Here is a 24560-nt window from a genome sequence, read left to right on the forward strand (position 1 = left end):
CGGGAGCAAGTTCCTTTACTCGTTTTTTTTCAGTCTTGGCTCCCATTTGGGGGTTCATATTATTTGCGTTGCGCTGAAAGGCCGGGGACCAGGGAACCGCGTCTGCAAACTGGATTTGCCCTGCAGCCGGAGAGAGCAGGGAGGTGAATGCGTTCAAGGCCTCCTGTGTAATGGGCAAGGTCACAGGCAGCCAGGCCTCCAAGGTATTTAGGCTGAAATTAAGGGGAGGTAGGGCGCTGAATCGCTTTAGGGACCTGAGCCCCAAAAGCTACAAGGAGGAAGATGAATGAGGGCGATTCTCAGAGGGGGCTGGGAAGCTGGTGTGTGCAGAGAGTTTCTCAATGGCTTTGAGGGGCAGCAGATGGTTTTCTTTTCACTGCCACCATCCCCCCAGGAAAGGGGGGGAACTGGGGAGTTCTGAGTAGCTGTTAGCCCCAGGTGACTCTGGTCAGTATTCATAGCACTTCTTGTGTCTAAGAGTATCATGGGTGCCCCTTCCTTAACAGAGAAGGGAAGAAAAGGCTGTCACAGAGATTAGCCTTGCTCTTCAGGTTCCTTGTACCACATCCAACCCCCCTGCATTTATGATCAACACCTCTCTCCCCCAGGAAATAACAAAATTGTGGGGTTTGGGGGGGGACACTTCACCAAAGAATCTGACTGCAGTTGTTTTCAGGCCTGCCTGGGGGGAAAGGGCACGACTAGCTAGGAGACAGGGCTCAGATCCACAAAGATATTTAGGCTCTTAACTTTGAAATCCATGGAAGTGAGGAGCCTAAAGACTTTTTTTGAGTCTGGGCCTAAATTTGCCAAAATCCACAGTCAGGGGCCGATTTTCTAACGAGCTCAGCTCCCATGTAGAGCCAATCCTGCCAGCATTTACACCTGTGCTTTGCTGTAACGTCAGCGGGTCTACTGCTGTGATTAAAGTGGAGGGTGTGTGCTGGATTGGGCCCAGAGAAGACCTACAGCAGTCAATGGGACCATGCATGTGGGTAATGTTACACACATGCTGAAGTGTTTGCAGGAGTGGGAGCTGAGCTCTTTGGAAAATCTGGCCCTGGTTGTAGGCGCTGAGTGCTTGGAAATCTGGCCTCTGGAGACCACTTAGCCTGTAATACAAACATGTGGTTCCCCCAAAATTAGCATCCCCATCTGCAAAGAAGATAAGAAAATATGAGTGGCAGGATATTAAAAAAACATGATCAGAGACCTGAAAGCCATAACTATTTTTAATAAAAGAAAAAGGAGCCGAGTGTACGGAACTTCCAACCTTATCTAATGCCAGAGTCCTCTTTTGAAAACATCTTTCCCCCCCCCAAAGCCTGTTTAATCAAACCAACTTCTGCCTCACCTGATTTGTTTTTTACTATTGAAACCAGAGGGCAAGATTTGTGTTTTAGTGAAGGGCCTGAAATACAGCGATGTCCTTTCAGGGGGAATCTCTGTGGTTTTGGAAGAAGGAAGAAACTAATATTTTCAAGTAAGGTTTCAGAGTAACAGCCGTGTTAGTCTGTATTCGCAAAAAGAAAAGGAGTACTTGTGGCACCTGAGAGACTAACCAATTTATTTGAGCATAAGTTTTCGTGAGCTACAGCTCACTTCATCGGATGCTGTAGCTCATGAAAGCTCATGCTCAAATAAATTGGTTAGTCTCTAAGGTGCCACAAGTACTCCTTTTCTATTTTCAAGTAAGGAGGCATAATTAATTCTATTGTCGGAATTAATGAGTGAAACTCTGTGTTATCCAACAGGTCAGGCTAGATTATCAGAATGGTCCCTTCTGGCTTCAGGATCTATGAAATATTGTTCACAAAGCAAAGAGAAAAGCAACTCCCCAGGAAGGGAATCACAATTTCAGTTTATTTCTTCAGTTTACAGCATGGAATATTTTCCTACAGAGAGGCCCAGTAATAAGCAAAAGGGAGGAACAATGGGACTGCTTAAGTCTGGCTTTGTAAAATATTTCTATCTAGCTGCTTCTGTTTGATGCTTTTCCTCTTCTCAGTGAACGGCATTAAGGTATGAGGTTTCCTCCCAGTCCCAGATACACTGTGGCCTTTAGATTACAGTCTGGGAGCTACACTTTAAAGTGGAAAACACTTTACATACCTGTTTTGAAAAAAATAAGAAAAGAAAAGAAAAGATGTGGGAGGCCTGTCCCTTTAAGAGAGTTGTCCCATTCAGCAGTGTGAACATAAACAGGCCTGAAGTTTTCATTTAAACCAAGCTGCCTAATCTGTTGTGCATTTTGAGGTAGTTTTATACACATGGATCCTTTTCCGTTTGGCACAACATCACTCCTCTATATTAAACATTTAATCCTGTCTCCTACAGAACAGTGGAGAGCTGGGGAGAGGGGGGAAGGATAAAGAAACCCAATACCCTTTAGAGAAGCAAATTTCTCTTTAACATGTGCATTAAAAGAAATCCGGCAGCATCATTTACAAGGATTTTTTTATCCCCTCAGTGGTCTGTGGCTCATTGTTTTAAAATGCATATTATTGTGCATTTGTTTTCTAAGGAGGGTTTTGGGAGGGGGGGGTTGTTTGTTTGTTTGTTTAAGACAACTATTTTCCCACGCAGAGGCCTGCAGGCTTTCACATGGAAGGGGATTTTAACCCCTTGGTTTTGAATGTGAGGGTCCCCATCCTGCAAACACTTGACTACCAGGATTCAGGAGCTTCATGGTAGTAAATCTGAAAGAACATGTAGGGTTGTTTGCATGATGGGGGACTTAAGGTTATATTTAGAGTAACCACTTAGGTACACACACACAGAGAGAGAGGAGTCAAGGAAAGACAGAGAGAGAAAAGGAAAGAAAGGGAAAATAAAAGAGGAAGAAAATATGTAGAAAGGAAAGAAACAGAGGGGAGCAAGAGAAAAAAGGGAGAAGAAAGAAAGAGGAAAGGAGAGGAAAAGAGGAAAGAAAGATAAATGTCCTGGAGACGATCTTCATAGCCCCTACGGACACAGTAATACCGGCTTTCTGCCCAGAGGTGATCTTGGGATAATCCCCAGTCCCCCGCATACCCTGTGGGATAGAGACCTTGTTGATTCGATAGGACTCTGTCGGAACAGAGATCATCTGAATTTCCCCTTTGTCTTCCCTGTTCCTGACCATTTCTCCCCCCGCGCCCCCTTGTCTCCATCCTCCTCTCAGCCTCCTGTCTCCCCCTTCCGTCCCCCTTTCCCCTATCTACAGCTACTCAGCCGGCCATGCCTTTCTCAGGCAAAACTCCCATTGAGACCCCCGGGGAGGGCAGGCTGCAGGATCGGGCCCTTAGACCTAGGGCTATTTCTTATGTTGTCCTTCTCTTTGTCCGCTCTGCGGCCATCACTCCTTCCCTGCCCCCACCCCCACAGGATCAGTCCTGTTTTCACAGTGTGGGTTTATCAACGTAGATGTAAAGAATCTGGTATCTCTCCCCCGGGGACTTTACTTTTTTCGGTTATCCATCTTCCTTTGATCTGCCCTCCCCTCTCTCCTATAGACACGTTTCTTTGTTTGCGCGCTCTCCGCCACTTTTCCTCTCTATTTCTGCTGATCGGTTACTAAGGGCTTGATCCAAAACTCATTGAAGTCATGGGGAACCTTGCCACTGGTTTCACTGGGCTTCGGATCAGGCCCCATGCGTGGTCTATACATACTCATCCAGCTCTTCATTTGCCTCGGAGTCTCTTTTAGGTTTCTATATTTCTCTTGCTGGGATTCCTTTCTTTCGCTGTGTATTTGCTATCTCCCAATCCTTTAACTCTATCTAGCTATCTATCTACCTGTCTATCCCCATTCACATCATCATCTAATCTATCTATCTATCTATCTCCATACACCCCATCTATCTAATCTATCTATCTATCTATCTATCTATCTATCTATCTATCTCCATACACACCCCAATATCTATATCTATCTATCCCTATACACCCCCCAATATCTATCTATCTATCTATCTATCCCCATTCAGATCATCTATCTAATCTAATCTATCTATCTATCTATCTCCATACACACCCCAATATCTATATCTATCTATCCCTATACACCCCCAATATCTATCTATCTATCTATCTATCTATCTATCCCCATTCAGATTATCTATCTATCTAATCTATCTATCTCCATACACACCCCAATATCTATATCTATCTATATCTATCTATCCCCATACACACCCCAATATCTATCTATCTATCTATCTATCTATCTATCTCTGTCCCTTTGTGGTACAATAAATTGCTGATGTAAGGACACTGACATTATCCAGTACTCCTTTAAAAGGAAGACTATTTTTAGCTTGACACTCTTTTTGTTGCTGTTGTTTCCCTCCTGGAAATGTGTTTTCTGCCATCTTCTCTCATGCGAACTTTCTGGGGGCTTTGAGCACAAATTCCCCTTTTCTCAGCTACTTTGTTAAAAAAAATTGTTTGTTGTTGTTGGTTGGTTTAGTTCAATGTCCTCCCCTTTCCCCTCCTCCCCACTAGGAAAGGACAGGATTGAATTAAATAGATCAAATCCTACATTATATCATTGTATTTCCGCCCCCTCTCGCCTCAGGCAGAAAGAGCTCAGAAGACATTTGTTCTAATTGTTTTTACCCTCTGATGAGAATTAGAACCTGGAACTCGGGTTATTTATTTATTTGATTTATTTGAAAGGAAGCGACACTTGGAACCCACCGCTCCCATTCATTCAAAAAAGACACAGCCCGGATACTCCGAATTGTCCCTCTCCTACGCGCCTGCGTGACCTTCGTTTGCTGCAAAATAACCACTAAAACCTTGAACCTGAGCTCCAGCCATTCCTGCCGCTCCGCCTTCCAGCCGCATTTCCAGCCTTCACACCCCACTGCCAGCGGAGGCATAAAAGATCAGAGGCGCCGGGCTCCTCTCTTGGGTTCAAGCCGCGCAGCTCCGGGACCAACGACGTGTCTTCCCCGGTAGCCCTGGTACCCTTGGGAATCTAAGCCACCGACTGACAAAATCGAGAGATGTAAAGGAAGGGGCGTGAAATCAGTGGCATTCCCAGCATGGTGAAACCTGCCCAGCGAGCCCCCTCCCTGGGAATCTGGATCAGCGCTAAGAATCACCTCCCCTAAAACCATTACCGGAGTTTCTTCCACCCATCCATGAATCCTAGCTCAAGCCACAGAATCTACCCCAGTGCCGACTGCGATATCCGTCTTGTTTTTAAACTGGCTAGTTAGCCATGTAACTAGTCACGGCATAAATGCCGGCCAAGAAAAGAACATTATGGTAATTTCGCAACCCACTGGGGCGGGGGAAAGCCCTGGGGGTCAAGAATATAAGATTATGGGTGCATTGCCCAACGATGGTATCAAATAGTTTAACAAAACTGACTTCTCCTCATCTACCTAGCCCGATCCTCCCCAAAAATATTGACCCAAAAAGTCAGATCTGGTAGAACAAGAAGCGGCTCTGTAACTAGTTAGTTAGTTAGTTAGTTAGTTAGATAGATAGATAGATAGATAGATAGATAGATAGATAGATAGATAGATAGATAGATGGGGTGTATGGAGATAGATAGATAGATAGATAGATAGATAGATAGATAGATAGATAGATAGATAGATAGATAGATAGAGGGGGTGTATGGAGATAGATAGATAGATAGATAGATAGATAGATAGATAGATAGATAGATAGATAGATAGATAGAGGGGGTATATGGAGATAGATAGATAGATGGGGTGTATGGAGATAGATAGATAGATAGATAGATAGATAGATAGATAGATAGATAGATAGATAGATAGATAGATAGATAGATAGAGGGGGTGTACGGAGATAGATAGATAGATAGATAGAGGGGGTGTATGTAGATAGATTAGATTAGATAGATGAGTGTTTATGGGGATGGACAGATAGATTAAAGATGTGATATAAAATCGCTGGATAATGGTCCCAGCTCTTACATCCATATTTTCTGTCAGGCTAGGTATATAAAGAGAAATCAGATTTGTCCCATGGGTGTAGTTTTCCACTGTACAAACAAAACCCTTCGTTTAGGGGGGAAAATACTGTCTTTTTTTTTTTTTTTGTCTGATTGACCTATCGTCATAGTTGGGTAGGACACTTCTTCCCCAAGAAGGTGCCTCCGTTTGTTCAGGCTTTAAATGAAACACAAACACTTGGACATTTCAATGACTGAAGAATGCCTGCAGCCGATCGTATTAAGTAGCAGCCTGAAACTGACCCAGTGCACGTTTGATGCACACCTGTGTGTCCAGCGGTGGTGCCGGATCTTGTACCCAGTGCAATGTCTACACAAGAGGATGAAAAAGTAATGATGACAACTAATAAACGGGGGGGGGGGGGAGGGGAGGCTACGTTCAATCAAGGTGAAAGACAGATTCGTGGGGAAGGACCATTTCTCCTTTTCTTGGCCTTTCGATTCAGCCAGGTCTCGCCATCCTCAAGAGAGCTCTGCGCCCTGGCCCCGAGCCAGCAACACCTGCCTTCGCGATGAGCGTCAGATGAAGCCAGTGCTTTGCTGGAAGAAGGGGTGCGAGGGGGGCAAAGTGTTCAGAGCCTTGCGGGAACCAGCCCCCCTCGGGTGATTTCACAGCAGAGCGGACTATTTGCATTGCAGTAATTTAATTGCACCGCTCAGAAATAATTGCACGGGCTGGCCTGGCGGGTATTTTCTTTGCGGTTTCGATCCGGCAACGGAAAGTGAAGGTCCCTTTCCCTTCCCCCGGTTTGTGTGGCAAGGTTGCCTGTTTCCCTTACTGCTCCAGGCCGTGCCTTGGTTTCCCTCCACCCCCTCCGGTATTTGACTTTATTACCGCCTCGTGTCTGCGAGCTGATCAATAAAACTCGCCTTTGGATGCGGGGTGGAGGGGGGGTCAGACAGAGCGAACATATGTCATCTGGACAAGAAGAGCCTTGATGCAAACAAAACCCTGTTCCATCCAATAGGCAAAACGCCATGGCAACAGCCAACCCCTTAGCCCCCAGCAGTGTCCCTTGAGCTTGGGAGAAAGGACTGCTGCCTCCCAGCGTTGGAAAGACGAATATCCAACTTACATAACCAAGAGCTCTGGTGTAAGGTCCAGGAGAAGCAGGAAGCCACCCAAAAATCCTTCATCTGGGCCCAGGTGTGCAACAACACAGAGCATTCCATGCCTCATAGGGTCAATCTGGTGCAGGATCCCATGACTGGGGGTGGGGGGAGAGAGGGTATTTTGGGGCCCCTGGATATTGCTATTTAAAAAATCAAATAACCTTCCAGGAGCTAGTTAGACCCTCTGGAAAAAATCTTGAATTTTGAAGAGTTCTTACAAAGGAAAATTTGGCTACTGCATCACGATTTTGCTGTGATTTATCATTCGTATAAAGGATGACGCCTTGCCAATCTGCTACTGTATCACTGCATACTATTGAATAACTTTGTACATACCTTGGCCTTTCTGACAATAATTTGTAGGCCCTTGAAGATCATTTGGGGGAGCCAAGTGTTCTATTCACTCCCTGCTTCCCATCGTGCCGGGCCGGTCATGGCATGTTAGCATCCGAATCAATACAGTCTTGATGACTCTTCAGATGCAACTGGAAGTAGTAGGCTGCACAGAGATTATCCTAGCTGGTGTTAACCATCAATAAAGAGCATCACGGGTGGTGGCATGAGGAAGGATCCTGAAGTACTGTTCCTATTTCGCAACTTTCCAGCTTTTCTGCAGTTGATTAACACTCACAACTCCTCGTGAGATGGGCTGTTATGATTGTGCCCATTGTACAGATCCTTCCCGGAAGTCTGCACCTTGACCTTCGTGAGAAGGTTTGTTTGTTCCAGTGTCCCCAAGAGTGATGCCACTGGGTGTTTTAACTGCTGGGAGGGCTACCCAAGCTGGACAGGTGCAGACAAAAAGCAGTGCATTATTAGCCCTCCAGGTTGGAGGTTGTGCGACAGACCAATAACCTGTCCTCCTACGCCAGTTACATTATAGGGACACAGCAAGGGAGCCATTCCAGCAAGAAGCATGACAGACAGGCATGGCAAAGCCAAGTTCATGCCCTTAAGTGATGGCTAGTGCGCAGACAGGACTCGGGTTTTACAGATGGGCGACGTGAGAAGGACCAAGGGACGGATTTTCCGACATATGCGGCTCCTGTTCAGGGACTTAGATGAAACTACCGCATGTGCCTTCACGTTCCCCACGCAGTAGCTCTCCCTGTTCTCACTGGGAGCTGCAGAGGGCTGAGCATTTATGCAAATCCAGCCCCTTTCGTTAGGGGCCTAAATAGAATCTGAGCACTTTTGAAAATCCGATCGTTCATCTGGGTGTCTAAAGCTACATCCACCTCTGAGCTGTGGGGTGCAATTCCCAGCTCATGGAGATGTACTCACAGTCGCTCAAGCAGAGCTGGCGCCTAAAAAGAGCAGGGTGGCCACAGTGGCCGCTTGGGCAAGCTGACCCCCGTAAAATCCTGCCGAACGCCTTGGGTTAGTACTCGGGACAGCTAGGCTGAACTGCCACTCACATTGCCGTGGATACAATGCTATTTTTAGGTGCTAGCTGGAGGAGAACTTGTGCAGGTCCATCTATATGAGCCGGAAATCACACCTCCCTGCTCAAATGTAAGACGTATCCTTCAGGGGAACTATTGGGTGCTAAGCTCTTTTGAAAGTGTGGCCCCAAGTTATTTGCCTAAAGCTATAGAGAGTTAGTGTTGGAATAGCAGGAATTCCTGGTGTTCAACCCACTAGCTCTGCTGCTTGCAACACTGAAAGGAAATGCCAGAGGGGAGAGAGGGAGAGGGGAAATTCTACATGAGAAATGTTTTAAAACCCACACATTTTGCCTGCAGTTTAATAGATGCTGACATGAAAAGGAAAACAGTGCAGTCATAGGGTGAGAAAGATCGTTTTCTGTTTAGTCTCCAACAAAGCTGCTCTCTGTATCTCCATGCCACACCTCAATATTAACAAGTCTTTTTTTTAAAAAAAAAAAAAAAGCTCCAACTCAAATGTTTCCAAAAAGTGTTCCTACAGCAGCAGGCTCAAAAGGCGGTGTGAAGCAGCATGGGTACATGAAATATGAGGTGCAGAAGCAGCTGGAGAAGTTATCGCTAATACGTTTCCAAAGATTTTGTGAAGTTGTGGCTTAGAGCCACCATGAGACAATCTGAATTCTAGAGAGGTATGAAAGTTCTGGCTCCATGTTACCCCCATCTAATTCACTGTAGTTCAAGGTCACCAAATAAACTGTATTCCAAACGGCTTGTGAATCCAAACAGCCTTTGAAATAAACGATACAAAGAGTGAGGTTAAAGGCCCAGATCCTCAAAGCAACTTGGGTGCTTAATGCTCATCATGTTGAAGTCAATGGGAGTTAGACACTAATCTAAATACCTTTGAGAGTCTGGGGCAATTTCTTTTTAGGAGGATCTTAGGGGCTCCTTCTCTAGAATTCTTTCTTTCTTTTAAAAAAAATACTTACTGTTTAAAATAATCTGGTGCATCCCAAAGGCAGCTACTTTGTTCATCGGAAGAGGCAAAAGACACCTTGAAAAGGGTAGATATAGCAGAATCCAAAAATGTGGAGAAGGGGATAAACTGCACCAGCGACAGAGAAGCCTCCCCCATTGCCCCTTCAGTTTGAATGCTGTTAACAAAATCATACAGTTGAAAGACAAGAACATACCATCAAGAGTTGAATGTATCCCCAGGCCCAGTGTTCAAGGGGAATTTTGGTTGAGGAAGGTCTCCAGGATCAAATCCAAGTGAAGAAAAATATGCTTATGTGTCATGAAAATAATAAATAGTCCTAGAAAGGCACCTGTATTTATCCAGAGACTCCTTTTCTCTTGTTTCTGCATTTATATTAAATGTTTATTTTAGTGGCTAGTTGAATTTGTTTGTACAACCCAATGGAGCCGATATAACTGTAGATCTCTGGCTGTAAAGGTTTGGGTGTTGTTTATCTGTCTCCTTTCTGAGAGTTATCACAATGTTATGAGCCCTGGCCTTCCATTTCAGCAGACTATGTGAAACCTCTCTCAGATATTTCTAGATTCTTTCTGCAACCTCCAGATATAAGAGGGCCTGACCTCGATCCTGCCGATCCTACAGCCATGTACGAAGCAGCCAGCAGCAAACAATGCACCGAGTTAGCCCGCTGCGTAGCCAGCTATCCTGCATCGTGCAGGCAGCAAGGCGTAAACGCAGGGGTCACACCTCCCGATTTCATTGCGAGTCTCGTGATTTTGAGCGGTTTTCTCCAAATGCCGGCTCCCGGCCTTGAGCGGGCTATGTGGAGAATCTTCCGCTTTCATTGGAAAACAAAGGAAGCACCTAGCCCGCACAGGGGCAGAGAAAAGCTTGCAGACGTGAAGCAAACGCACCCCAAAGGCGGGGAAATCTGAAGGCAAAGGCAAAGGCAAAGGCAAAGGCAAAGGCAAGTCCCCCCCCCCCCCTTGCATTGCATGTGATGTTCAAAATCTCATGATATTTGAGCATTTGCGGTTGGCCAGCCTGTGACTGGCCCAGGGCGACGAGCAAGCACCGATGGATGCAGCCTGCCAGCGCCGGCGAGCTACATACACGTGCAATGCCCCCATTCCCCCTCCAGGGCATGCAGCCAGCTGCGCTTGCGCACGCCTGCACGGGCTCAGCCGGGTCCGCCACGATCCCATCGTGCCCCGCTCGCCATGACGCTTCATTTTTTTTTTTTTTTTTCCCCCCTCGCGTTCACACCGCTCCTTTCGCGTCTCAACCAACCTTCACCTTCAACCCCAGGCCTGGCCCCGCCCCGCCCCGTGACTGACGGCGCAGGACCGCCAATTCCAACAGGCAGCGGGCCCGGGCGCGGGCGTTGCCCGCCAATGGGAAGAGCGGGAGGCGTGGCTCGGAGCGGCAGCGGGTTCGGGTGCGCGGCGCGGCAGCCCGGAAGGAGCCGGTGGCGGGGGAGGATCGTTGCGCTTGGTGGTGTTCTCGTCAGCCGGCGCCATGGTGAGGCCTGGGGCTGGAGTCTGCGGGGGGGGGCGAGGCTGGAGGGACTCGGGGGGACTGGGCTGGGGGGGCGACTCGGGGGGGCGAGGCGGGGGGGGAGGCTGGAGGGGACTCGGGGGGACTCACTCGGGGACCCAAGGCTGGAGTCTAGGGGGGACTCGGGGGGGGCGAGGCTGGGGGGGATTCGGAGGGGGGCGAGGCTGGAGGCTGGGGGGGACTCGGGGGACTGCCTCGGGGACCCAAGGCTGGAGTCTAGGGGGGACTCGGGGGGGGCGAGGCTGGGGGGGATTCGGGGGGGGCGAGGCTGGAGGCTGGGGGGGGACTCGGAGGGGGGCGAGGCTGGAGGCTGGGGGGGGACTCGGAGGGGGGCGAGGCTGGAGGGGACTCGGGGACCCAAGGCTGGAGGCTGGGGGGGGGACTCGGAGGGGGGCGAGGCTGGAGGCTGGGGGGGACTCGGAGGGGGGCGAGGCTGGAGGGGACTCGGGGGGACTGACTCGGGGACCCAAGGCTGGAGGCTGAGGGGGGGATTCGGTGGGGGGGACTCGGGTGGAGGTGGACGTGGGGGGACGGACACCTAGGATTGGAAGCCGGGGAGGGGCCTGGGTGCTGGGCCTTTGTGGGCATCTGGTGCTGGGGGGCTTTGGGGATGGGGCTGGCCTGGCGAGGTGGGGTGAAGATGTAGGTGGTGGCCCTGTCTGGGTGTGGGGGAGGACGAGACCCTAGCGGGTGCTTGTTGGGAATGGTTTAGTGGCCCAGTGATATGGAGCTGTGATCCGGGACTCTTGGGTTCTTTTTCTGTCTGTGTCAGACACTACTTCTTGGCTCTTGGGCAAGTCGCTTTACTCCTCTTTAGGTGGAGATGATGCTCGGTGCTCAGCAAGTGACCTCCAGGGGCCTGATGTTTGTAAATTGCATTGAGATTCTTGGCTGGATGGTGCTACAGTAAAGCTAGTGTGTAGAACCCTGCAGCACTTGTTACTTTCTGCTACAATACTGCTGTGTTTGCTCATAATGTGAGGACAGGTCTTTGGGGGTAGGGACTGCCTCTTACTCTGTGTTCACAGAGCACAATCAAGATCAGTCCGCTGTGTTTTGTTACTTACCAATAACTGTCTCCCATCTTCCTACTGCATGTGCTCAGTTAGAAGGATACTTAAACTTTTTAATTGATGCTGTTTCAATTGGGATGGTTACCCCCAAAGAACCAGAGGGTTTTATGCTCTCAGTTACCTTAGATCAGTGGGTCTCAAACTTCATTGCATCCTGACCCCCTTCTGATAACAAAAATTACTACATGACCCCAGGACGGGGGACCGAAGACCGAGTGTGGGGCAAAGCTGAAGCCCAAGGGCTTCTGCCCTGGGCAGTAGGTCTTGGGCTTCAACTTGCTGGGGCCCAGGGCCAACACCAGCCTTGATGACCGCATTAAAATGGGATCCCGACCCACAGTTTGAGAACCTCTGCATTATATGGATTGTTTAAAATATTGGTTTCAGAGTAGCAGCCGTGTTAGTCTGTATTCACAAAAAGAAAGAGTACTAGTGGCCCACCTTGATTATCACTACAAAAGGTTTTCTCCCCCCCTCCCCCCCCCCGCTCTCCTGCTGGTAATAGCTCATCTTAAGTGATCGCTTTCTTTACAGTGTGTATGATAACACCCATTTTTTCATGTTCTATGTGTATATAAATCTCCTCACTGTATTTTCCACTGAATGCATCCGATGAAGTGAGCTGTAGCTCACGAAAGCTTATGCTCAAATAAATTGGTTCGTCCCTAAGGTGTCACTAGTACTCCTTTTCTTTTTTCTTAAAATATTGATTTAACAAGTTAATATTAAGTCTGCTGGGGAAGTTCTTTGTTGAAAATGGAAATAATGATACCACCTTTGTAAAGTGCTTTATTGATGAAAAGTGATATAGAAAAGATGCTTCTCGTATTTATTTATTTAATTACTGCTACTACTGAATTCATGGAGGGAGATTTACTATCAGAATTTCAGTGTGAAATTGATTGTAAACCAGAGAAGTTCTGTGTTTAGCTATACTGGAAATGAAGTGTCTTAACTATAGACTTCATACATTTGATCACCTCCTCTGTTAATCAGATGGACAGCAGACTAGGTGCGCAGAAATAGCAGGATACAAACATTCTGCAATGTCATCAAGGAGAATTAGGCCTTGCATAAAACAGAATATTTTCGAGAGGGGGAGCAGGAGAGAGGGGCTTTGCCCTCTGAGTTTATTTGGTATTCTGAATGGTGAGGAGAGCTTATCTGTGGCCCTGGACGTGAAGCTTCCTTTATAGTCACAGATTCAGTCTTCGGAAGATCCTGTTTATACACAGAAGGTGCATACAGCATGTGCATGAGGTGATCAGGTAATTAAGTTGGTATTGCAGTAGAAAATAAAAATTAAAAATTGGAGAACCTAATACTATGGGTAAGATGATGGTGCTAGCGAGAAAATGACTTCAAATGAGGAATTAATTATTTATGGTCAATGTAACTGGCATTTGTTAAAGGAAATGAGATATCTGACGCTTTTCTGTAGCAGTGAGGGCAGCTAGATTATAATGGCTTATTTTGCCCTGGGAGGACTTGCAGGTATTTCTAGAATGTACTTGTCCAAATGATCTAAAGATTTAGCACAGACTGTACAAGACAAACCTAAGCAAATGCAGTGTAGCCTGATTTAGGGGGTCCCTTCCAGCCATGTTATGTGTGACTTGTGTGTCTTGGCTAAGCTGCATGGGTCTAGTTGATACTAGTCCTTCTAGTATAATTAATGAGTGTACTCTAAATGTCCACTGAACCCAAAAATGATCTTTTTCTTTTATAGTCTATTATGTCCTATAATGGAGGGGCTGTAATGGCCATGAAGGGGAAAAACTGTGTGGCCATTGCATCGGACAGACGGTTTGGAATTCAGGCTCAGATGGTGACCACAGACTTTCAGAAGATTTTCCCTATGGGAGATAGACTATATATCGGGCTGGCTGGGCTTGCCACAGATGTGCAGACAGTGTAAGTGGAATCTTCTCTTGTGAACACTTGATATTCCTGGTCTGTAGGAAGGGAGTTCATTGTATATCTGTAAAGACACAATGTATGTTACACACAGCTGTTTAGGTAGCATCTTTGCCTGAGCATCAAGACTTCCCTTCTCTGAACCCCACTGCAGTCATTCCTGTTGGAGTTATTCTTGAACCATCCCAAAGGTCTTTGACAACATGCTTCCTCCACAGTGCCAAAGACTAGCGACGTTGGTTGTTGGCTAATTGTGCCCTGCTTTTAAAAAAAAAAAAAAAATCCACTGTGTTCCAAAATCAGAGCTGTGTCTGATTTCTTAAAAGAGCACATGGCAAGTGAGAACCAGATGTCTACATTTGAAGTGCATATCTGCATTCATTTTAAATACATGTGTCCGCATCATGTGTCCATCAGATGTTAATCTCTAGTAGCAAATATTAACCATTGGGAGGGTGGAAGAGATCCTGATGGATGTGATTATAATACGGATTTTGATCTCATCTGCAGTGCCCAGCGGCTGAAGTTCAGGCTGAATCTCTATGAACTGAAGGAAGGCAGACAGATCAAGCCCCAAACTCTCATGAGTATGGTGGCCAACCTACTCTATGAGAAACGGTAAATATCAAACAGCTGAGCGATTCCACAGATATCACTGAAATCAAGGCATGGTTAATGGAGTTAAATTATGACTCTAGAGGAGTTGAGAGGCATGTTAATTTTCCTAGTGTTTACAAAGATGATATACCTATGTTAACTCTGGTAGCTGCACTGGAAATAAAGACTGCTGAACTCCATGTATAGATGGATTCCAACAGTGAATAAACCATACTTTGAGCACAGTTCTGCCAGTTTCTGAAATGGTGCTGAACATGGCTTAGTCCTGTGTACACATGAAGTAAAACTATATTCGGCAGCACCAATTATCAGTAATGGGAAACCTTAATGGAGACATAACTATTGTATGGGTGTCTTACACCAAAGACTTAAGAGCTAGGTCACTGAAGCACACTATGTTTGATACTCACTTGAGAGATGGATAGTTAACAGCATAGAGGGGAAGAGTTTTTGGAATGAAATTGTGTCCCTGGAATTGGTTTCAGTTTGGGTCCAATGTTTAAGGAAAGCTCAGTTGTATCTAGATTCTTACTATCACAAATAACAGTTGCACACTGAGTAACATTTAATTAATAAACAGGAAGCTGCTATCTTGAATCAAAGTGTTCCTGACAGTCGCCTTTTGCATAGAATATTATCAGGGACTTAAACTCTGATTCTTAGAATTGCTAGATCAGGCATTCTGAGTTGGGCAAATTCTCTAACGTGCTGAAATGACCTAGAATTCTCTTCTAGAGCAACTCCCAACAGAACAAATGTAAGATATTTATAAATAACACTCAATTCCAGTTGTACCACATTTCTACTGCTGAAGACTGTTTGGAGGCAGGCCAATGGGATCTAAAGATTCTCCCCCACCACTTAAGAAAACACCAAAACATGATGGTTATGTGCTCATGGATGCAGAGGGCACCTGTTTTTGAAATACAAGGACCACTTACTTTTTCCTGAACCCAGATCAAAAATGTTTGTTCCCTAAAAGTAATGATTTGCCTAAACACCAGAATCTGGAAATCGTAAACAGCTTTTGAAACTTTGACTTCAATGGGGAAGCAGATTATTTCAGTGTGTCTTTTTGTCACTGAAATGTTGCTGAAATAAAAGTCCATTCACAGTTATGTGGTACTAAAACAGAACTGGGTAGTTCCAAACTAATTTGAAAGGCTCCTACTAACACCAGAGATGGAATAAATACTTTCCTTAAACACCTACTGAGTTAGAATTCTGCTGTTACTTCAAATTTATGCATCCTTAGGCTGTTGACTTATGCTTTGCTGTTCACAGGTTTGGACCCTATTACACAGAGCCAGTTATTGCTGGACTGGACCCCATAACTTATGAACCTTTCATCTGCTCTTTGGACCTGATTGGTTGTCCCATGATAACAGATGACTTTGTTGTCAGTGGCACCTGCTCAGAGCAGATGTATGGCATGTGTGAGTCTCTCTGGGAGCCTGACATGGTGAGTGAGGCGGTGGCAAGATCTGTCTAGTGGTTTAACTTCCAAATGATTCTTGGATTTTTTTGAATCCTTTGCTGTTAAATTGGAGAGAGGGAATTCAAGCTACTCCTATTGTATAATAATGCCTCTACCTTGTGAAGTGCTTTGACTACTGATGAAAACCCCTATATAATCTTTAATGTATTTATGTTCATAAACACCCCTGTGAGGTAGGGAAGCATTATTTTAACATATAGGGAACTAAGGCACAGGGAGGCTAAATGACTTGTCCAGTTACACAAGCAGTCAGTGGTGGAGTGAGGAATAGAACCTGGGTCTCCCATGTGCTAGGCCTGTGCCCTAACCCGACAATGGACCATAGAAAAAGTTTTAAGGTAAGTTGTGGCAGAAATATGCGAGATCCCGAGTCCAGTTTCTCCTTGGGCATGGAGAGGGTCAGAGTGTTGCAGCTTGGTGAACTGCCCCAAAACCTAGTAGCTCAGCTATAGAAACCAACTAAAAGACTTTCCCTTCCTCTCTTTTCAGGAGCCAGACCACCTCTTTGAAACGATCTCGCAGGCTATGCTGAATGCAGTGGACAGAGATGCTGTGTCTGGCATGGGTGTGGTAGTCCATATAATGTAAGTATGGCTTTCACAGTCTCTTTCCCTTGGAGAGAAGTGGCAGAGTTAAACACAGAGCCTTAAGTCAGTCAAGGAACGGCTACTAGGCTTGACCTCTGCCCTCCTTCAGTAAGGTCTTGTCTACACTAGATCTTTAAATTTGCTAACATACCTTGCTGCAGGAGCACTGGTGATAATACATTAAGAGTCTAGTACAGCTGCTGTTAGCAGCATTCCCCCCCTCCAGTTGTGATTATTTGCACCCAGGAGGTGCTACTTCAGACTGAGATGAAATAAGTCACTGTAGCACTCAAGATTTCCATGCAGAACTAAAAGCTGCCTTGGCCACCCCTTATGTTCTGTAGTGTCTCAGCTGTTTTGTTAATCAGCGAATTAAGGGAGGGCCTTGTTTAGAGCTCTGTCTGAAACTGTAGTGGAAGAAATGGCTCAGGCTCACCCCTACAGGTTCTGGAGGAGAATGAAGTGTCAATGACCTATTTCAAACCTGTGTCTCTGCACGGATTATGAAGCTAGGAGTTGTGATAGGGAGCCATTTATTCATGGACATCTATTAGAGACAATGTAAATTGGATGCTAACTAGGGAGAGCTCTAAAACTAGGGCATGGCACGTGGGTCTTGCCCACATGCTCAGGGTCTAACTGACCACCATATTTAGGGTCAGGATGGAATTTTCCCCCAGGTCAGAGTGGCAGACACCCTTGGGTTACTTGCAGGTTTAAACTAGTGCAAATGGCAGATTCTCTGTAACTTGAAGTCTTTAAATCATGATTTGAGGACTTCAGTAACTCAGCCAGAGGTTAGGAGTCTGTTACAGGAGTGAGTGAGGTTCTGTGGCCTGCAATGTGCAGGAGGTCAGATTAGATGATCACAAGGGTGCCTTTTGACCTTAAAATCTGTTGCAGCAGCTGTAGGCCAAGCTTACTGTATACACCAGGGACTTCTTGCATCTCTCTAAGCCCCCTGGATGCCAGCTTCCCCTTACCCACCATTCTTACGCTGCAAACAAGAGTCGGGGTGTCAACATGTTAAACTCTCTTTGGAGGATGAGGTATTACAGTGGAAGGCAATAATTAGTGCTATCAACCAGTAGTTTGTTCTATAGCCACCTGCAGAGCTGCTTGAAGCAGCTGGCAAGGGCTCTATTTTCCCCCAGATCAATAGGGTTCTCACCTTTTTAATGCCCAGAACATTTCCTGAAATTTAGAATTGATCAGAGGGGGTGTTGAGTTACTGCATTACATAGAAATGTTCCACCACATTTTTGGAAGGATGAAGTGGTAGTTTGTCTCTCCTCTTGTTGCAGTGAAAAAGACAAGATCACCACCAGGACACTGAAAGCACGCATGGACTAGCCCCAGAAGTTTGTGCTTGTTTCGCATGCCAGGCTATTTTGAATTTTTTAAATAAACTCTCTCCATTATTGTAGTGGGCTTGCTTGTTCTTGTCAATACACTATAGGGAGAGAATGCAGGCTGAATGTAACAAATATACTTATTACAAAATAACTACAGAATCTGGATTTATTCACTCTGCAGTGCCCCTCACCACCATGAGAAGGCCTGGGTTTCAGCTATATAGTTGGAACAGAGTTTGCTATCATCCAAGCTGGAGACTGAGAGTAGTGGTAAACTGCTGAAGCTGTTGCTTTTCATGGTATGTAGCAGTGGTAGTTTCATTTTTGCCCAGCTGTGCATACATTCAAAGTGAGATTCTTACAAAACAACTACTAAGGACCTGCTCAGAACAAAATAGTATTTATTTTCAAGGGGGATTATGGCTGTAAAACTGTACTTGGTATTGCAGCAGTAGCAGAGGATAGGAATCTGATTTTGCACAGCTTAGCTACAGTAAAAACAGGCAGACCAGAACTTATTAGACAAGGATGTACACAAACTTTTAATTTTATTTTTTTTTCTGGCTGAGACTCATCTTGTAACATGCATGCATTTCAAAACAGTAAGTTTCTCAAATTGCTCCTAGCAAACAGACAAGCACAGAGGACTTAATTCCTATTTAAAAAAACAAACAGCAGTGAAAATCTAGAATGCTCCATTTTTCGAAGTTTTAGATTAAACTTAATTTATTCACATTTTTTCAGTTGCACTGATTAGCCCCACCACTGATCTGTGTGTAATAGGCTCATTTAACACAGCTCAATCCAATTGCATTTAGTATCATACATCTAAACAAAGAACAGCACAAGATCTGAGTGGTCAACTTAAACCACTAGAATTCATTATACATGTCAAGGAAAGTCAGTCATGGCTAATATCATGGATGCTGGCAAATAAGCTCAGCAAGGAGGACAGGTAGGCAAGTTGGAAATGGTGCATTAAAAAGCAGGAGGGGAGAGTATTGTAATTTGTTTTGAATTAGTTGTAGGATGGTGCAACCAAAGTTGCACACACCTTGACCTTTGTTTATACCACCTAACACTCCAGCCTTCCTACAGCGACAAGTGGGGCACCTCTGCACAGTAAGTATAGGATAGGGAGTCCTTCACAGGTCTGGGCCAGAATATAATTCACCCAGCAAAAGACTTTTCTCCATAATTAGTCTCACTACAATTTTATGCCTCTAGTTTCACCTGGGGTTAGAACACTGATTTGAACTTGAAGGCAGTTTTGATAGCCACTGGCAGGAAAAACAGTCATTCTTTGCCTAGGTGGGCAAATAGCAAGCACCCCTCATTATTAAAAACGCACTTAATTTTTACTGTCAGTAAAAATTAAATCTGAAGTTAGATTTCCTGGAAGTGGAAGAGCAGGCCCTTCATTATGCTGTAAAGTCTGTATCCACCTCGAAAGTGCATTGTTCTACATAAAGAAAATTGCATGCCATCTCTTATTTAAACAACTGGCAGCATCTTGAATATTTTCATAACATCCTTGGTCCTATCCAGTATTCTTAGCTGAAAATTCCAAGGCCATTTGACTCTTCAGGGATTAAGTCAAACACCATTGACCTTTTTTAAGTACACTCCCACCCCCCAGAGCTTCATAATTAGCTAAAGAGACTACAATCAAAGCTAGGGCATCATTAGAGGCACTGTATTAAGGGATAAGTAGAAAAAACTTGATAGAGGGAGGAAACAAAATCATACACATCTTCTCAAAGATAATTCCATAACCTCCCCTGCTTGCTGCTCTTATAGGTGTATGACAAGGACAGACAATCAGTCTGTAAGTGAAAGAAACCAGAGAGTGGCCAGGTAGGGTTAGGCCCAGTGCAGTGAGAGAGAGAAATAGAGAGATGCTCCTGCCCTGATTAATTTTTCCTAAAGTTAGTGGGGTGTGTGCTGGAAGGGAGAACATTCCCTATCTTCCAGTTCCACACTAGCTTTTTTCCTTTTTGCCTAGCATGTTAGCAAAGAGACTTTCCTGCCATTTGGCTGGAGTCTCTTAAGTGATCTGCTCTTAAGAGTTTATTCTACAGCTCTAAAGACTGCATCTTTTTCCATGTGAGCTATGGTTTTAATTGCAATGCACTTCAGTGTAACAGGATCTGGGAGGGCACATGCTACAGGCAGAAGTATATCTACATTCAGCAACCTAGAACACAGTCAGATTGAAACTAGATAAAGCTATTACAGGCAGTTGTAAAAAATTGGGGGGGGGGGGTGCAGGGTGTTTAAATATTTGAACTCAAGAGAATAAAGATTCTATATCAAGATTAAAAACAAAAGCAAAAGTCCCTTTTAAAAACAAATCAAACATTTGCAGCTTCACCTCTTAGAGTAACAAAAAAATACTGTCTAGAAACAAAATTAGCATTTAACATAATGCTACCTCTCAAAATGTAAACAATATACAAACTGCTTATGTTAAACAAAGTTATACCTGGGTAATACATCTTTAAATGATAAAATTGCATTTAGTTTTTTATATATATACACACACAGTATGGCAATAAAAATGGCAAAATGGGTAAGTGCTGAAGTGAATAGATATTTTTAGGGCTTTTATACCACTTGAGGCATTGAGACAACCAAATGGGGTCTAATAGAGGATTCTTTGCTCCCTATCTAGAGTGGGAAAAGAAATCACAAGGTCTTAAATCCTTAGTGTCATGTGTTTTGTAACATTGGCTGCAGGAACTACTAGTTTTGATTTCAGCTCTTTACCAAGTTCCAGCGAATCAGTTTTTTGCCCCAAGTTACATAAACTTCTTCCTTTGACGGTCTTTGGGTTGCCCACTTAAAATATACCACTGCAGAATGGCTGCAGTTTACTTCCCTATTTACCGTAATTTAAAAAAAAAAAATTGCATATTTAAGTCTAGCATACTAAAGTTTCAAATAATTTCCCACAAGGAGAATGGCAAACTTACCAGGCCAAAATTGTAGGTTCAGGACTTTTTAAACTGTCAAGAGTAAAACGCGAATGGTATTTAATTCCTATTTCACGGACAACATAAGTGCATTTTTTGTTTAGAGGAAAGCAACCAATATCCTCCTCCACCCCTCTATGTTTTCTCTTTGATTTGTGGTATTGTTAGCCGAACACCCTAAGACGTGCGAGAATCTTATCAGGGTGCCAGACAATAGCATGTTAGTTCCCCAAATTTACACAAAAACAAGACAATGGATTACAATGGCATAAAAAAATTTGTCCCCCATCAAAGGGAATGACCCATGAATGAACAAAAAGTTTCATGTCCCATTAAAACCAATGATTTGTTTTAGACCTTTTTTAAACACTATTTACAATGTACTCTTCTAAACCTAGTTTTCAGTCTTGACAAATCCCGTCATTCCCCTATGCTGGGGGCAGCGGAATTATGTCAGGAACGTGGATTAAAATAGTCACCCCACATTCAGAATCTAATCACAGCTAGCATTAGTCTAGTTAGTTACCAAGACACGATGAGTACCACCGATTCTCTCTCAACAGGACCAAATCGACAGAGCAAACTAGCACATGACACACACATTCTAACAGCTTATTCCTGAAACAAAGGCATTTGTGAAAACAGTTTCAAGGCAGATAAGCAACTTATGTCAACTGCAGGGTCTCTTCAAAACGGCTAAATCCTGCTTAAAAAAAAATACACATACCTGTTCTGCAGCAGAACAAATTAAACTTACAGCAACTTCGACAAGCTTGGCTGTGAAAAATATTACAAGCGTTCTGGAGACAAATAGGACATAATTCAAATTTCTTACGGGGAAAAATATCTGGAGTCAGTGTTCAGTCATTTATGCCCATTGACTCACTCTACCAGCTAGAGTTATGGACCTGGAGCAGAGCAGAGCGTAGACAATTACAACTCAAGTTTGGAGTCCTTTGTGTTGAGCAGTGGAACCGGACACACATCCAACTCGTTACAGTCACAACTCCAGACTGACAGCAATTTACATTTCTCAAGCTGCACTTCATGTTGGGTGGGTTGGTTTTTTAAACCTCTTCTCAGGCAAGAATTCAAGTACTTGTAACAGAACTGGACGAGTTAGGAAGACTCTGAACATTAGCTAGATTAACACTGGCAGAACTGTCCTGCGTCAGCTCTATTTTAGATTTAACAATTGTCATTTTTTCTAGACAGCCAAATGTAACCCCAAACCCACAGAAGAAGTTAACATGATTTTCTTTTTCAGTGGAGTCTTCCCAGGCCTATCTTAAGCACGATGGTTGTGTGGCTATCCAGTATTTTTCATTCTACTTTTTAGCTTCTATGAGTTATGCCTTAAGTGACCATCTTTGGTAGATGCTCATTTCCCTCGTCTTCCTTGTGACGTTAATTTCTTAAGAAATTTCTTAACGCCCCCACAAAAAAAGGTGCCCAGCCTGAGTTTACCTAGTTAAGGTTCAGCAGCTCCTCAACATTTTCATCCTCAAAATGGCAAACTACTCCCCCCCCCCCCCTCCCGGCCCCGCCTCTGACCGAGAAGGAAATAAAAGGGTTTGTACAGCTTCCTGTTAAAAAAAACCTGTCCATTAAAAAGAACAGCAGTTTGTGGAATTAGGCATTGCTTCTCCTCTTATTTAACACAAGCTACAGGTTACAGCTCCCCCTTTTAAACAGCTATTCGTGGTATCCTTACTGGCATCTCTTGATCAGAGAGGAGAAAGTGTCATTATGAACAGCGGTGCTGCAGCAATTAGATTCTCTTTTTTAAAAAAAGCCTCAAATCTCTATTTGGGCATTTCTGTAACAAAATGAAAAAAGCCACTTTTCCACCTGGGTCAAGTGGAATATTTGAGACTGCACCTAGATTAGTTTCCTGTAAATCATACAGTGCCACACGCTCACACTCACTCATCCCCCACGTGCTACACAGTGTCTGTTTTAGTGTGTCAGGCCGTGTTCTCTGCTCGGAAGTAGCCCCTCTTCTCTTCCTTTCTGGCTCAAGGTAGAAGGTGACTATGTCAGGATATTGGACATAAATTCATTGAAGCGTTTAGAGTACTGCTCCGGATTCACTGTGGAGATCTCCGCCCCAGCCTGCAATGCACGAAGGACAGATTAAGGCACAGGGCGGCTCTGATCTTTGGGGAGTTACAAGGCAGCACCATGGTAGCTGCAGGGGACTGTTCATAACTGCATGCTAAGCCCAGGGGAGTGAGGAGACAGCAGGAGGTTACTGCACCAGCATAGCCAGGCACCAAGAATCACACAAACAAGAATCTACAAGTTACATCGGTTCCAAGCTCCATGACAGCTGGACTCCTGACCTGAAGCAATTTGCTTTTAGTCTAAGTCTGGGGCTCTACTCAGGAGATGGATGCATGGCATTTTATTCATTGTTTTTAGAGGCGGGTCTGGAAGGAATATCAAAGGCTGCATATCCTACCCATGTGCCAGCTCTTTTCAAGCCCTGTTTGGTAGTGACCTAAAGTTACTGCCTGATGGCCGTTTGGTGACCTAGGCAAAGCAAGTTGCTGGGCGTCAGTCCACTTTTCGTGATTCAGGGTCACATGTTGGTAGTCTGAGCAGAGAGGGGGAAGCCAATAGGCCAAGGAGCTTGATCTCTCCTCTCATCCTAGAGGTGAATCTATCCAGGTCAACTCTGAGGCATGTTGGCTGTGGTGTAACTGTTCTGGGGATGGAAGACTGCAATGATCAGGGCCGGCAAGCTAGCACCTTGCCCAGCACTAGTCACTTGGGGAAAAGAGCAAGAGATCTGGCTAATGAAACTTTCCCTCAGTGGTCTGGCCCAGTAGCTTAGTGTCTGTTTGTATTGCTAAGAGAGGGAGACTTGAGCTTTTTGATCCCTGAGTCAGCGACAACAGGACAGGAGGCTCAGCCCTGGTGAACACATTAATGAGGGATACCACCAGGTTAGGGATCAGTTCTGTTACAGACGGAAGGATCTCATGGGTGGTGGGGAATTTTCAGGCCCCTGAAAAACTGGTTTTTAGCAATTATTCAAAATGTCAGCACCATAAAAAAAAAAAAAAACACACATACAAACGAGAGAGACCCGGAAACACCCCCCTCTTCCCCCAACTTCTCAGAGGAGAGACCTGCTTACCCCATGTTTCACTGTTTTGGCAGCATGTGCAGCTTTCTTTTTTGCATCGTACGGCGTAAGAATGTCTATAATGGCCATGAAATATACCTCCTTCTTAGGGGCACCTGAGAAGACACAAAAGTCTCTTTAACACACTCCCAAGCTACATCAGCAGGGCTTGAATAACCACCTGCAGCCACCTCTATTAATAGAGTAAATAAATCTGCTTTAATGTAATTAGCAGGCAGGGGGAGAAGCAGATTGTAAGAGGTAGAACAGAGGATCTACCAGGAACATCAGAGCAGAGGCCCACATACCCTCTAGAAACATCAACATCCCACACTGAAAGCCTTGTTTCCATGGAGTTTAAACATTTAACATTAACAGCAAGGGAATTGAACA

At 44.9% G+C, this 24560-nt stretch overlaps 2 protein-coding genes across 3 annotated transcripts in view; one reads left to right on the top strand and one right to left on the bottom strand.

Moving 5' to 3' along the window:
- The first annotated feature begins 10858 nt into the window (after positions 1–10858).
- On the top strand, positions 10859–18130 carry PSMB3 (proteasome 20S subunit beta 3). Its single transcript, XM_073326012.2, has 6 exons — positions 10859–10975; positions 13814–13998; positions 14512–14619; positions 15904–16081; positions 16607–16701; positions 18009–18130. The coding sequence occupies exons 1-6, from the start codon at positions 10973–10975 to the stop codon at positions 18055–18057; spliced, it is 618 nt and encodes a 205-aa protein (XP_073182113.1). The 5' UTR covers positions 10859–10972; the 3' UTR covers positions 18058–18130.
- Positions 18131–18574: 444 nt separating this feature from the next.
- LOC140903958 (phosphatidylinositol 5-phosphate 4-kinase type-2 beta) overlaps positions 18575–24560 on the bottom strand; it is a 49523-nt gene continuing 43537 nt past the window's right edge. For both annotated transcript variants that reach the window (XM_073326010.2, XM_073326011.2), the window contains 2 exons: positions 24180–24283; positions 18575–23149 (listed from right to left, as the gene is read on the bottom strand). In XM_073326010.2, coding sequence (XP_073182111.2) covers positions 23069–23149; positions 24180–24283 — 185 coding nt within the window. In that variant the 3' untranslated portion in view covers positions 18575–23068. The remainder of the gene's footprint in view (positions 23150–24179; positions 24284–24560) is intronic.

Source organism: Lepidochelys kempii, chromosome 27, assembly GCF_965140285.1.
Source record: "Lepidochelys kempii isolate rLepKem1 chromosome 27, rLepKem1.hap1, whole genome shotgun sequence".
Taxonomy (NCBI): domain Eukaryota; kingdom Metazoa; phylum Chordata; order Testudines; family Cheloniidae; genus Lepidochelys; species Lepidochelys kempii.

Coding starts and splice junctions, on each gene's coding strand:
- PSMB3 (XM_073326012.2), top strand. Junction 13,999..14,511: donor GCCACAGATGTGCAGACAGT/GTAAGTGGAATC, acceptor TCTCATCTGCAG/TGCCCAGCGGCTGAAGTTCA. Junction 16,702..18,008: donor GGTGTGGTAGTCCATATAAT/GTAAGTATGGCT, acceptor CTCTTGTTGCAG/TGAAAAAGACAAGATCACCA.